Source organism: Prunus persica, chromosome G2 (genome assembly GCF_000346465.2).
Source record: "Prunus persica cultivar Lovell chromosome G2, Prunus_persica_NCBIv2, whole genome shotgun sequence".
NCBI lineage: Eukaryota > Viridiplantae > Streptophyta > Magnoliopsida > Rosales > Rosaceae > Prunus > Prunus persica.
The window spans coordinates 22381788-22394834 of record NC_034010.1 but is presented as its reverse complement, the minus strand read 5'-3'; the positions used below and the strand labels follow the sequence as shown (position 1 = coordinate 22394834).

The window sequence follows — 13047 nt, the reverse complement described above, 5'->3', positions numbered from 1 at the left end:
ACTTGTTTGCTTTATATAAAAGAAGATGGAACTTGTTTGTTTCCTTCATATAAAGGAAGATGGGTCGCACCGGAAGGTGAGTCCCACCATAAAAATGTTTCTAGTGGAACATCTGTCATAATACCTAAGAGCCACGTCATTGGAAGACCCAACCCGGGAGAAAGGCCTCGTAGGCGAGCGCAACTGCGCTCCAGAGCGCTCCAGTGCGGGAGAATCAGTTCGGACAGCTGTTTGTTAGCGATGACGTCAGCCCTGACAGTATCCAACGGGCAAGTGCCACATGTCGCGATAGAGACGCTCCGATGGTTTTTTTCCAGAAATCTGACGGTCCTCCGTTTTTGGCTTAAAAAATTGTAAAAAAATTCGAAAAAATTCTGAAAATTTTTTTTTAAAAATACCAAAAAATTATGCATTTTTTCCCTATAAATACGTAACCATTTTATTTACTTTCCATACAAAATCTTCATACAATTCTTATCCATCCCCAATATTTTTTACTCTCCACTCACATTTTCACTTTCCTCACCAATTCTCCATACAAACTCTTCTCATTCCAATATTTTTTACTCTCCACTCACATTTTTCTACTACTTTCCATTTGTATTAAAAAAAACAAAAAACAAATGGCATCTTCTGTCTAAACCGGAGGCTTGTGGTCAACTCAGGAAGATATTGCGTTGTGTCAGTCTTGGGTAAACGTTAGTCATGACCCTGTCACGGGCAATGAGATGAAGTTCCATCATATGTGGAGCAAAATTCATGGAGAATTTTGTCAAAGATCGGGTTCCATTCGGACCGAAATGGCGTTGTCTAGTAGATGAAAACTTCTAAATAAAGAGTTAGGCAAATGGAGAAATGCATTGACAAAAGCAAGGGAGAACATTCGAAGCGGTCAAAATCTATCCGATGAGGTATAATATTTATAATTGTCATTTTCATCAATTTAATGTAACTTTTTTTTTTTGGCATATTCTATTTCTTTTTTTTGCATAATTTTTTTTTTCTTTTTGCATTTCCAATTTGTCTTTATTTTCTTGCATAATCAATTTTATTCTTGCATTTCAAAATAGTTTATATTTTCTTGCACTTCCAATTATTTATTTTTAATAGATTATACAAGCACAAATGTGGTTCGGTGCCATGAGGCAAGGCAAAAAAAGTTTCGTGCATTTCCAATATTGGGAAGTTGTGAAGGATTGTTCGAGATTCAAAATTATTCCCACCGGTCCGCCGGTTGTGTTGAATGAGATGCCGCTCCACGATTCACTATCAACCGATTCGCCATTGGACTCCCCAATAGAAACGGAGTCACCACTCCCACGTCCGCCGAGACCGATTGGGAGAAAGGCGGCAAAGGCCAAGAGAGGGGGCACTTCGAACAATGAATGTGTACAATTATTGGAGCAAATAGCTAAGAACACCTCACTAAGAATTGAGAGAGACTTGAAAAGAGATGAAGTGGACAAGGCACGAGAGGAAACATTTGCAATTCAACAGCAGCATGCACAAGAAAAAGAGGGTGAAAATATGAGATTATAATTTTGTTTAAATATCTGAAAATCTTATCTGACATGGGACACGTAACACAATTTTAGAGGGTGAAAATGTTATCTGAAATATGAGATTATAATTTTTTTTAATGAATATCCGAAAATTTTATCTGGAATAAGACACGTGGCAATCGAGATTCTCATCCGAAAATCTTTTTTGAATGGACACATGACAACCAAAAATATTATCTGAAAATTTAATTACAAAAAATTATCAAAATTAATGGTTTAAAGTATAAAAAAAATAGGAAATAAAGTACAATGAATAGTATTTGCCTTAGACTTGCCCTAGACTTGCCCTACACTTTGAAATGATAGTTACCAAGAAATAGCTGCCTGAGAAGTAACCACGTGAGGACTGGAGAAATTGGTTTTGGAACCCTCTAATCATCAGCAATTAGTTGATGTAAAATAAATAACAATTCCAAAACCTAAGTTTTATTAGTGTGTGTTACGACTGCAGCACTTGTACAAGTTTCCTCAACTTGGTTGCCTGCACAAACAAATTATGTTCCGCCCACCCTCTCTCAAAACCTCAAGTAGCATTTGACGTGGCAATTTTGTTCGATCAGTTTTAGAACACGCCGAACCCGAAGCGGAAACATGAAAGTCACCCACCCACCTGCAATCAATCGTTTTCACAAATACTTGATCATTTTTGTACATGAACAGATATGATCATCCCCAATTCACATCATGGACCTACCGATTAATAAAATTCAACAATTTTTTTTAAAACAATTTAAATGGTATGAGCTGTACAGGCAAAAGAATGGATGGAACTTGTAATAATATATCCAATGAAATCCAAGTACATGAAAAAGGATGATCGACTAAGACATGATTGTCAGCGAACCAACGAATCCAAAGAGTGCTATGTCGCGGGTTGGCTGTTGATCTGGTTCAGCATAAGGCCATGGATGGATCCCTATGGAATCCGTACCTGAACCAATGAGATGAGACTCTGAGAGAGAGCCGAACGAAAACGACCAAAACGAAGTTGAAAGTTGAAACCAACGAACTAGGAAAAAGATAAACAGAAAAAGAAAAAGTTAATAGTTGATATATGAATGGTAGAGAAAGCGTATGATTCCCACTTCGGCCACTCCCTCCTCCATTAACAATTGGGCTTTCTATTTCTATAATTAATTATGCTGAGAGTAGTTAATATTTGTACTCTTCATAAACAAGAATTTCTGCTATTATTATTATTCTAGGCAAGAAAAACTGAAGAAACAAACAAACAAGCAAAGCAAGCAAGCATACTACCAACCACCATATGCAATCTCTAGATTCTCTACAAATGTTGTCGTCTTCTTTAAGCTTTCGTGTATGATATGAATTTCATACTTAGTCAATATTTTTATATAAAATAATTTTTCATGTATGATATGAATGCATAAAGAAAGCTAAGGTTAGTTTTGCTAAAATTTAATGATGTGATGAGTGTCCTTTTCTTCACGAAGGAAAGTTTTCATTTCATTTTATAAGCAATATAATGCCGATTGATTAGTTGTCAATAAACTATAGCAACCAAAAATGCATGGCGGTGTTGATAAAGGCAAAGAATCTTCTTCTAGTACTTCAGTTATCACTGCCACTGTAATTTGTGAGTGTTGAAACCCCTTCAAAAGAAAAGGAAGAAAAAGCTACCGAAAAGTCTTCGACAACTGGTAAAGGGTTGGATTTGTTGGCATGTGCGAGGGAGGGTCTTCTTTGCATCAAATCTCTACACGTGTCGTCCCCAAATCCCTTTTTGGCCATTTGTCAAACGCAGGCGACCACTGCTGATAATTAGTTCGCACTCGGAATGGATTTCTGCAATCCAATCCAACTACAGATTTCCTTAGTCCATTTTGTTGTTTACATCGTTTTGAAATACCAGAATTAGTATTACTAATTAAACTATATTATATAAAATTATCATAGATGATCATATCCCTAATTCACAAGCTGGATTGCATTTATAAATAGAAAATCACAAGGCGGATTTGACTTTAGTTTCTCGTTCGGAAAGGATTTCTCCATAATATTCATGAACAGTGCTTATGAAGTGGCTGAATAGGACTTCCCTAATCTTATTACTACATATATTCAATTTGAATAATTATAACGTGACCCAATTTTAGGTGTGATTTTTTTTAGTCTTATTACCTTGTACCGAATATATACCTAAAATTGTCTGCTGAAGAAATTAATTTGTTGGGGCTTGAATCTTAAAGAATTAAGCCCCATGGTTGGTTAATTTAGGAGATATTGAGATGAGGAGAGAGACTAAGCATAACTCAATGCAGATTGCGTATAAGACGACATTGATAGATATTTTTGGACATGTGTTTGATAGGATTCCAAGGGTATTTTAGTCTTTTTTGTAATTTAACCAATTTTAAGAGGTTAGTCGGTATTAGTCAAACGTTGAATTGTATTGTTTTTGTTGAGTAATCAAAATAGTTCTATTTGTGTACGTTTGAGTTAAGGTTGAACGCGTTCTATCCGTGTTTTACTATTATATTATAAATTTATAATTAAGGAGGCTTAAAGTTTGTTTGCACCAATAAAAATAATAATAGGAAAGTTTCCCATTCATATTGGACGCAACCGTTTCTCACTCTTTTTACTACCACCAGCTCTAATCTAACAGTGATGGTAACTGCCAGCCAAGCAAGGGATTGGGTTAAAACTTCATCCAAATCAACCCAAAGCAACTCTAACAACCAAACAAGTTATAATCAGGAGAACGATTGTATACATAATCATCCATCTCACCTAAGATTTTCTCCTGCATCCATTCAGATTCAGGCCAGCAACAAATTTATGAAATTCCTAAAATCATAAATACAGAAATTCCACATGGAATTCCAAACTGGCAGCAAAAGCAGAGCAAGTTATTCACACAAAAACATTCTAGTTTAAAATAAATAAAACATAAAAGTACAAAAAGGGCGATCTCGGTATTGGCGAACAGAGTCCCCTGCTTCAGGAATTTGGTGATTTGGCCTCATCCATACCAAAAACTCCACAGTACCGGGCCTTCTTGGCGCCCTTCCTGCCTTTTTCAGGAATTGGAAACAGCTCCTGCGGCGGCGGGAACTCAAGGTCGTCGAAGCGCATTGGGGTCTCCACGAGGCCTTTCGCTATGAGCGCGTTCTGAATTTCGGCTTCCAGGGTGAGAATATTCCAGATCCGAATCGAATCCAGGTTTCCGATTTCGGCTTCACTTTTGGTACTCAGAATCTTCCGGTACTCCTCCACCTCCTCCTCACTCCCGTACTCGCGCAGGTACCGAACCACATAATCAGTCAGCCGGGAGATGTTCTGGCTCTTGATTACTCCGACGAACTCCTTCGCAGGCGCCGTCTCATCAGGAGGCGAGACATTGAGATCCGGGATGTAATTGGGTGCTCCACCGTCGCCGGCAGCGGCTCCGTTTTCGAGAAAACAGAATTGGTGGTGGCTGGTGCTGCTGTTTAAGGCCAAATTCAGGCGGAATTGGATAATTGCAGCGGCGGCGTCTTCAGGAGTGCGCCCAGTGAGGAGAGGGATGCGAGTCAGGAAGACTCTTTCTGGGCACAAATTACTACTTGTCCAGGTTCCGTTGACAGTTGCCGAGTAGAGTCTCGGTGGCCTGAGACCGCCTATGTTCTGTACGGCTTGGATCGCAAACAAACGGATTTCTTCAAGATGGAAATGGACAAAATTGGCACGAGAGTTGGGGCTCATTTTTAAGGGTTTTTTTTTTGGGTTGAGAAAAGTGGAGAGTAAAGCTTAAGATGGTGAAGTGAGAGAGAGAATTGGAGTTGAAATTGAAGTTGATTTTTCAGTTGCTCTTCTTTTATAGGCAACACTGCAGTTGGGGTGTGGTACCTGGCTCCATAGCCTAGCTACGGCTCCAAGCCTCCTCCATGCCTAGCTGGGCTTAAGCAACGGTGGTCGGAAAAGTCAATAGTTACGATTGTCTTTTCTTCGGCTTGTTTACTTCATTTTTTGCCCTTTTTCTCTTTTTCTTTTATAATTTTATGATATAAGGCGTCGACAGCGACACTGATTAAAATTTTGACATTCCAGAACATAATATAAGGCCTCTGTTTTTGGGGTAGAGTAGAGGCCTTCATTTATGTCTTCAAAGTTGCAGTATTGCATTTTTGCACTTTTTACTTTGTTTACTTTATTACTGATTTTGCTCAACCACTTTCAAATCATTAAATTCCAACCTCAAGTTCATTTTCTGTCTGAAATTTGGACACAATTATTTTCACTTGTTCCAAATGCGGAAAAACAGATTGTCTAAATAAAAAAACAAGTCCATTGTATGTATGTTGTGTTCAAATTAGGGCTCCTTTTCTTTCGTTTTTTCTTTTACAAATTTAGTTTCGTTTTTTGGTAACTAATGATACTTACCAAATGGAAAGAAGAAGATACACTCAAACTCAAAGTAAAAGAAAAATAAAAGATATTTACCTCATATTCCACTATATAGATTCGCATGTTAGAAAAATTTAAAACTTCCAATTCGACAGACAAAAGCATCTGTACTCAGACTTACAATATAGATTCGTCGCGCAACTGCAGTAACGATAAATCTGCATCGAAAAGTCAAACACAAAATACAAATATCAGCAAACTCCTTTGAGAATTATTAGACTAAAATAAACACAGAAACAAGGACACTGCACCACATCCTTTCCAGCAAAATCCAAGTGAGTGGACCAAAAGCTACAACAAAATCATGGCGTCTATGGTGGATTGCAGTACTTGCTTCAAAAACACAAAGAAAATCAAAGAAAAAAGTTGGGTCAACAACACAACACTGCAGCCATTCCAGTAATAGCCAGGATCAAACGACCCTATGGACTCCATGAAAGCAAGCTAAAAGGTCCCCTTTAATGGCTATGTGACCTCATGAATGGCCGAAGGAGAATGTTGCAAATCTAAGGAAGAAGAAACTGCACAACGCTTCTGTTTTTATTTATTTAAAAACATGCTGGCCAAAACGGCCCAGCGTTTAAATTGTTTTATTTTTATAAACACGCTGGCCAAAACGAGGCTGTTTTGGTCCAGGTCTTATTAAAATTATAAATTAAAAAAAAAGATTTATCACATCCCTTCCGACTTTAGAACTCCAAAACCCCCATTCCAAAACCCGACTTCAGAACTCCAATGTTATTTTAATCTTTTAAAAAAATTTGAACTTTTATACTACGACCCTATGAGATAATATTCTTGGGTCTGTCCCTGATGATAGCAAGACATATCCAAGAACAATAAAAGTTACCAAGGACCTACAATAGAAAACACACAAACAAAAAAAAAAAAAAAAAGATAAGATCTATATAGATCTGAGCAAAAGGACTCAAAATTCAAACAAATCTGGGGAGAAAAGAGGAGAGAGAGAAAAAACTAGAAAAGGAGAAAAAGTATTGTTACAACTGTCAAGTCAAATTACATCTAGAAGTTCCACCAATTGCTTGACCGACTGCATGATTGCATCATCATTCCCGACTGCATGATTGCATCATCATCCCGTCTCCATCACTGCCGTCCACGTGTATAGCACATGCCCTTCTTTTTTTTTTTCCTTCTTTTTCCCTAGTTTGGGAAGATCCCCACTTTCCATTATTACTCGTTCTCTAAACAATATTTAGTATTATTTTAGGGTTGGGACATATGGTTTTTATGGGCATAATCTTAGGGAGATGGTGAGCGCTTTAACGGAGGCAAGGTTCTTCCTTTTATTTGTGATTGAGAAGGTAAGGTTGTTTAGATAGACCGACAATTAAATGCCCATTAAATATAAAGTAACTCGCCTAATTTCCTAAATTAGAGCCCGATTTTTATACTTGTTTCAACCTATATATCAATAAAACGCTATTGCTGTTGACTTAAAAAAAAAAAAAAAGAGAGTTACATATTCAAACAATAAATTAAATCATAAAAATAAAAATAATGTTGTATATATGTCGGCTGACCCATGGCTGACCAAGTGCTAAAATGGCTCATCAAATCCAAGACCCACCGCTGACCAAACTTAATTTAACTAGAACCTCGTCAGCAATTGGGTCTAAAGTTTAGTCAAATAACAAGAATTGTTTTATGTAGCTCAAATGAAATTCAATATATAATCAAATAACAAGAATTTAGTTGATACTATTTGTAAGATCATTAAATTAATTTAGTCACCAAAAATCATTTACATTTATATACTCTCCAGAGACAAGATTTACATAGATAAACTACGTACAACCAATAAATAGAAGTTTAATTCATTAATCTATTCGCTATAATTTCATAAATCGTTGTGTACCCAGTGATGGGTTATATTGTGCTGCTGATAAAGACATTTTGAGGCTAACTGAACAATAAAACATCTGTTCCTATTTAAAAAGAAACAGTGGAATGTCATTAAAAGTAGGGGGGATATGGATTGGGTTGCGTAGTTTTAGTTGAGTTAACTTTTTGTGATCGAGTTGAACGGTTTGGTCAGGTTAATTCAAAATTAAGCATATTTTTAAGTTTTGGTTCCAACCTGTACATATCGATTTATGATTTTTTAAACTCAAAACCCGCTCATTTTTAAGCTAACTCGACCCACTATAATCGGATTGAATAGTTCGCTCGAGTTGACCAAAAATTGTGCCCATCCCTAATTAGAAGTAACATAAATATTAATTTTTGTTGTTGTTGAGAAATTATGGAATTGCAATTATAAATAAGCCAAAAAAGCCAAAGAGTCTTTGTGACAAATGAGAGGTAGAAAGCTCTCACAAAAAAGAGGTAAAAAACTCTCACAAAGGAGAGGTAAAAAACTCTCACAAAAGGAGATGTGAAAACAACATAGAAAACTCAAAGAGTCTCTGCGACTTATTCTAAATATGAAGAAATCACAAAAATGATGGTGATAGAGATCCAACACAAAAACGCATATGGATATCTGACGCCAAAACACATCCGCTTGTGATGAGTGAAGGAAAATCATAAGAAAATGAAGAAAAATAGAGGAAACCTTATGTCTTTGAAAATGGGGGAAGAGCGAACGAAGGGAGAGGGGAGGAAGAGAGGAGGGGAGATGTGAGGAAGAATAGTGGCTTCCTCTCCCTTCAAAGTAAAAACAACTCTAGAGTGTTTTTTGAGAGGGAGTGCTTGAGTTTTTTTTTTTTTTTTTTTGGGAATACGAGTGTATTAATATTAAGCTCCTGAAACTAATATTAATATTTCTTAAAACATTAACAAAGCAAGCATACCATATTCAATTCTACCATGAGGCCTTTAGAGAAGGCTTTGTGGTTGGGCCACTTGGGTGAGAGACACATTATGAGACCTCCTTATTTGTCGAATAAGTAAAAAGAGAGGAAGAAGACTCATCTAAGACTTTTGTTGCTTTAAATTCTTTTATTAAAATACAGACACTTACCTTACCTCAAACTGCGGTAAGAAATCTTAAAAATCATTCAAACGCGGCACCGTACACAAATGTTGCTCCATATGGAATTATGGATGTGGTTGGCTTGCTGTTAGTTTTCGACACCAGCTTCACGTTCTGGGAGTTGTAGGCAGCCAGCCCAAAGCAAGATCTTAGTGCTCCTATGGCTGATGACAATGAGGTGAAAATTTTGACATGGGAGTTTTGAATCTGACAATTCTGTTGAATTTTACTTGCCGTAACCCTCTTGCTTCTGTATGTAGCTCGAACTTTTTGTTTTGCAGATATCTTCTGAGAGGCTCAGGGGTTCTTCATAACAGTTCACAGTAATGCAGATTCAATTAAAGTGTAAGTTCTGCAATCACTCAATCTAGATGGAACAAGTTGTATTGTTTTCAAAAGATTAATCTTATGATGGATATTCTTACATTTATGAATTAGTACGCAATGAGATTATGGATGTAGGGTCTGGATTTCTTATTTTTGGGCATGAATTTTGCTTTATTCAATGAAAAGCTATATGATATCAGAGAGGCAAAGAACCTTTTTTTTCATTACAGAATATGTGCTTTGTCCCCCTTTCCAAATAGGCTATATATGCCTTAGTATTTGCAAACATTGGCTTCTGTCACTGCCTTGTGAGCTGACAGGAAAAGGGTTTTCCCAAATTGTCTTGAGAGCTTTTCTATCTTTTATGGGTAATAAAATATGGGGCCACAAGCAAGTACTTGTGTTCGTGGGTGTTTGGGTTTGAGACGTAAACGAAAGTGTCTGTACTAAACTAAACTAAGGAGGATTTGGGTGTGGGTGGGGCATGCATTCGTCTTTTGGAATGGTAGATATTCTACTTTCCAAAAGTAACGAGGCAACTGATAGAACATTTTTTATATTTAGTATGTACAGATTAAGCTGCAAGATTCATACCAATCAGTATCTTTAATCTGGTTTTATACCTGATAAACCAATACCATGGCCTTTTTGCACCTTTCAACTTCATCCCTTCTCTGAAATGGACTCAATATGCTATAGAAGGGGGTTTTTTGGGTTTTAAAAACGAGCAGGGGAATATGCTGAAGGAACGTTTCTGTTAATAACAATGCATGGTTGAGATATGCGCAGTCAAATATAGGGAATCTTGCAAGTTGTTCTAAGAGGATGAATCTGGTTGCTACCTTTCTAACCAAGGAAATATGCTTGGTGTTGTAAGAAATTCCATCAGGGAAGGAAATTGTTACCTTGTAGCTTAATCTGTTTTCACATATAGATACATATTAGTGATTTGCATGCCATACATACATGCAACTATAGCATGGAAAGATTATCAGCACTAGATTCCTAAAGAATTGGATGTATCATAGTAACACGTGACGGTCACAAATGTTACAGGGCAGTATATAGAAGATTGATTATCGTGCTGAGAAAACAGAACTAAACATGTATCATGTTATCATTGTAATACAGGTGTGTGAATTATACATTCATGTTCAAATGCAGACCCAAGGACTTCATGCATCAACAGAAAACAGCCGATGACTAGACATAAGGTGCATGCTGTAGTTTGGACTTATCATGCTTCCTAGAATTTATAGTGAATCTTGGTCTTCTGAAATTTATAATACATTCTCAAGTATCAAACAGATTGCAATTGTGGAAGTGGCGGGTCGTCAGTTTATATCATAACAGGATCAACCAATGTTAAAAAGATGTCCAAACATAAACAAGGATGCATATCCCGTGCAGCAACTACATATGCAAAAGGATTGCATAAAGTCATGGCTCCTAATACATACTGCAAGTATATATCGAATCATTCTAATACCGCAAGAGCAAAACCAGGATGATTTTAGTCTTCAAAGTAAAAAGAAAGAAAACAGGATAACTGGGTGATGCTTGGTCCGTGTCAGAGACCTCCACTTCCATCACCCCCTTCTTCTGCTTGTGTTCAGCTGCAGCATCCATCATAGACCGGTCTGTAACCTCACCAACGTGAAGAACTAATCCAACAGGGTTATGCTCTCCACGGCTGTTGGAGGGCTGTCCTCGGTCTCAGGCACAATGCCAGCCTCATCCTGAAACAAGATTGGAACATAGGTATTCATCTTTCAACAATAAAACAGATCACAACAGAAGAATTTCATACAATTAATCTTAACTACGTTTAGTCTCTTTACATAGAGAATTACAAAGACCAGGTACTGAACACCAACTAGTACTCCAAAGATAGAAATCATGCTTTTGGCCCCAGTTACTCAGTGCTCTGTTATCTCTGTCATGCTCTGTTACTCGATACTAAAACATATACATAAACGTAATTATTGACTAAGCATGTTTATGTACACATACAACATTCTTATCATTACCCAAGTAACCCAAGTCAACAAATTTCTTACAGCAAAAGTATTTACAAATAAAATAAAATAAAATAAAAAGGCTTGCTGTAAAAGTTAAACTCCAAATTTATTTACCAAGCTGTCAATTAAGCCTCTAAAGCAAGGTGACGGAACGTTACCGTCGGCCATAGCTTGGCCGGGCCTCCAGCCCGGTGCCGGAGTGGGAAAAACCTCAAGTGGTGCTGGAGGCATGAAGAAACTGGACGGATTTGTGCCTAATCCCATATCCTCCATTACCTTGAGCACCTGGAATGGCAGACTAAGGTAATTCCACATCTTGATGGACTCAAAGTGCTTGACCCGGGATGCAGGGCTCACCTTTTCGAGGTACTCTTGAGCTTCTTTCTCCTTGCCAGCTTGGACAAGGGAGCAATGCACAATTTTGATGAAGCGTTTGTTGCTGGCCACCAGAACCTGCCCCACGCAGTCCTTGATGAAAGCAGAGTCGACCGGACCGGGTTTAATCCGATGGGCTGAATTGCTTTTATTGACAGCAATTTGTTCTGCAAGACCCTCTTCAAGGCAAGAGTGTGACAAGCAGTTTTCCAGTATGGGAACCATTTCTTCTTTCTTCTGGAGAAACTGTTCTGGGATCAGATCTAGTTCCTTGAAGTGAGATTCCATTAGGCTTGCAAGAACAGAGGCGTCTGGATTGAGAGGGGTCGACATCACTGTTGAATTGTTGGGTTTAGGATTTTGGGTTTTTGGAGAAGAAAGGCTATGGTGGACGGTGGTGAACTTTGAAAGCACACGCTGAGGCTTTTATTATATATATATATATATATATATATATATATATATTTTTTTTTTACATTAAGAAGATGATCCATGTCGTCATCATCAAAGAGAAAAGAAAGAAACAGTTGTGGGCCTACCAACTGTTTCTTTGGTAAATACCAACTGTTTCACTAGCCAGGAATGGTTCGATCAAATTGTTATTTGTTGTTTTGTCGGAGAAAAAAGAAAATTCAATTAATAATTAATAATAATACAGATGGTCATCTCCTTCGCTTTCAAATGCAACGCAAGTTTAGATTCTCATTTCCATGTGTTTTAGTTATCTGAGAAAATTAAAGACATGAGTATTATTGGGTGTGGCTTAGAAGTAACTAACCATGGTCATTGCTTATTGCCTTTTCTCAACCAATAAAAGAAAATAGATGGATATTAATAAATAAAAAACGTAATTCCATTGAAAAAACAATGGAGCTTAAACAAATGCATGCAAGAGTGTATTTTGTGCTATAATTTGCAACTGTTGAGGATAAAAAATCATACGTTGATGATTTCAAGATTGTGCAGAAATATGACATCTGATTCTCTAGGATGGTTCATGGTTTTGAGGAGACTTTTAGTCAAGGGAGAAAATTAGAAGGAAATATTTTTTACTCACCACTTTAATTTAGGGTGTATTTTTATTATCTTTCTTAATATTTGACATGTGTTCATATGCATAATTATGGTTAATTTTTTTCTTTGTATTTAAAAAATCATAGTTATGCATATGAACATTTATAAAATGTTGAGAAAAAAAAATACACATTAGGTTAAAATGACGAGAAAAATACTCTCGAACGAAAATGAAATTCGAGGTCAGGATTTTAGTTAGTTAGATATTTGGCCATCTGATAAAAAAAAATTCTACAATTTGAATCCAGACAAATTATGAGCTGTTTATTTTAATACATTA

At 36.9% G+C, this 13047-nt stretch overlaps 1 protein-coding gene and 1 long non-coding RNA gene across 4 annotated transcripts; one reads left to right on the top strand and one right to left on the bottom strand.

Annotated features, from left to right (window-relative positions):
• Positions 9040–10496, top strand: LOC109947541. Its single transcript, XR_002270310.1, has 3 exons — positions 9040–9148; positions 9231–9315; positions 10429–10496. It is a non-coding gene; the product is annotated as an uncharacterized LOC109947541 (long non-coding RNA).
• Positions 10458–12140, bottom strand: LOC109947540. Of its 3 annotated transcripts, XM_020557975.1 has the most exons (3): positions 11676–12140; positions 11433–11603; positions 10458–11036 (listed from the first exon to the last, which is right to left on the bottom strand). In XM_020557975.1, the coding sequence occupies exons 1-3, from the start codon at positions 12024–12026 to the stop codon at positions 10962–10964; spliced, it is 597 nt and encodes a 198-aa protein (XP_020413564.1). In that variant the 5' UTR covers positions 12027–12140; the 3' UTR covers positions 10458–10961. The 3 variants fall into 3 exon arrangements, with proteins under 3 accessions (XP_020413564.1, XP_020413563.1, XP_020413565.1); XM_020557974.1 differs by having other exon boundaries at positions 11433–12140; XM_020557976.1 differs by having other exon boundaries at positions 11477–12140.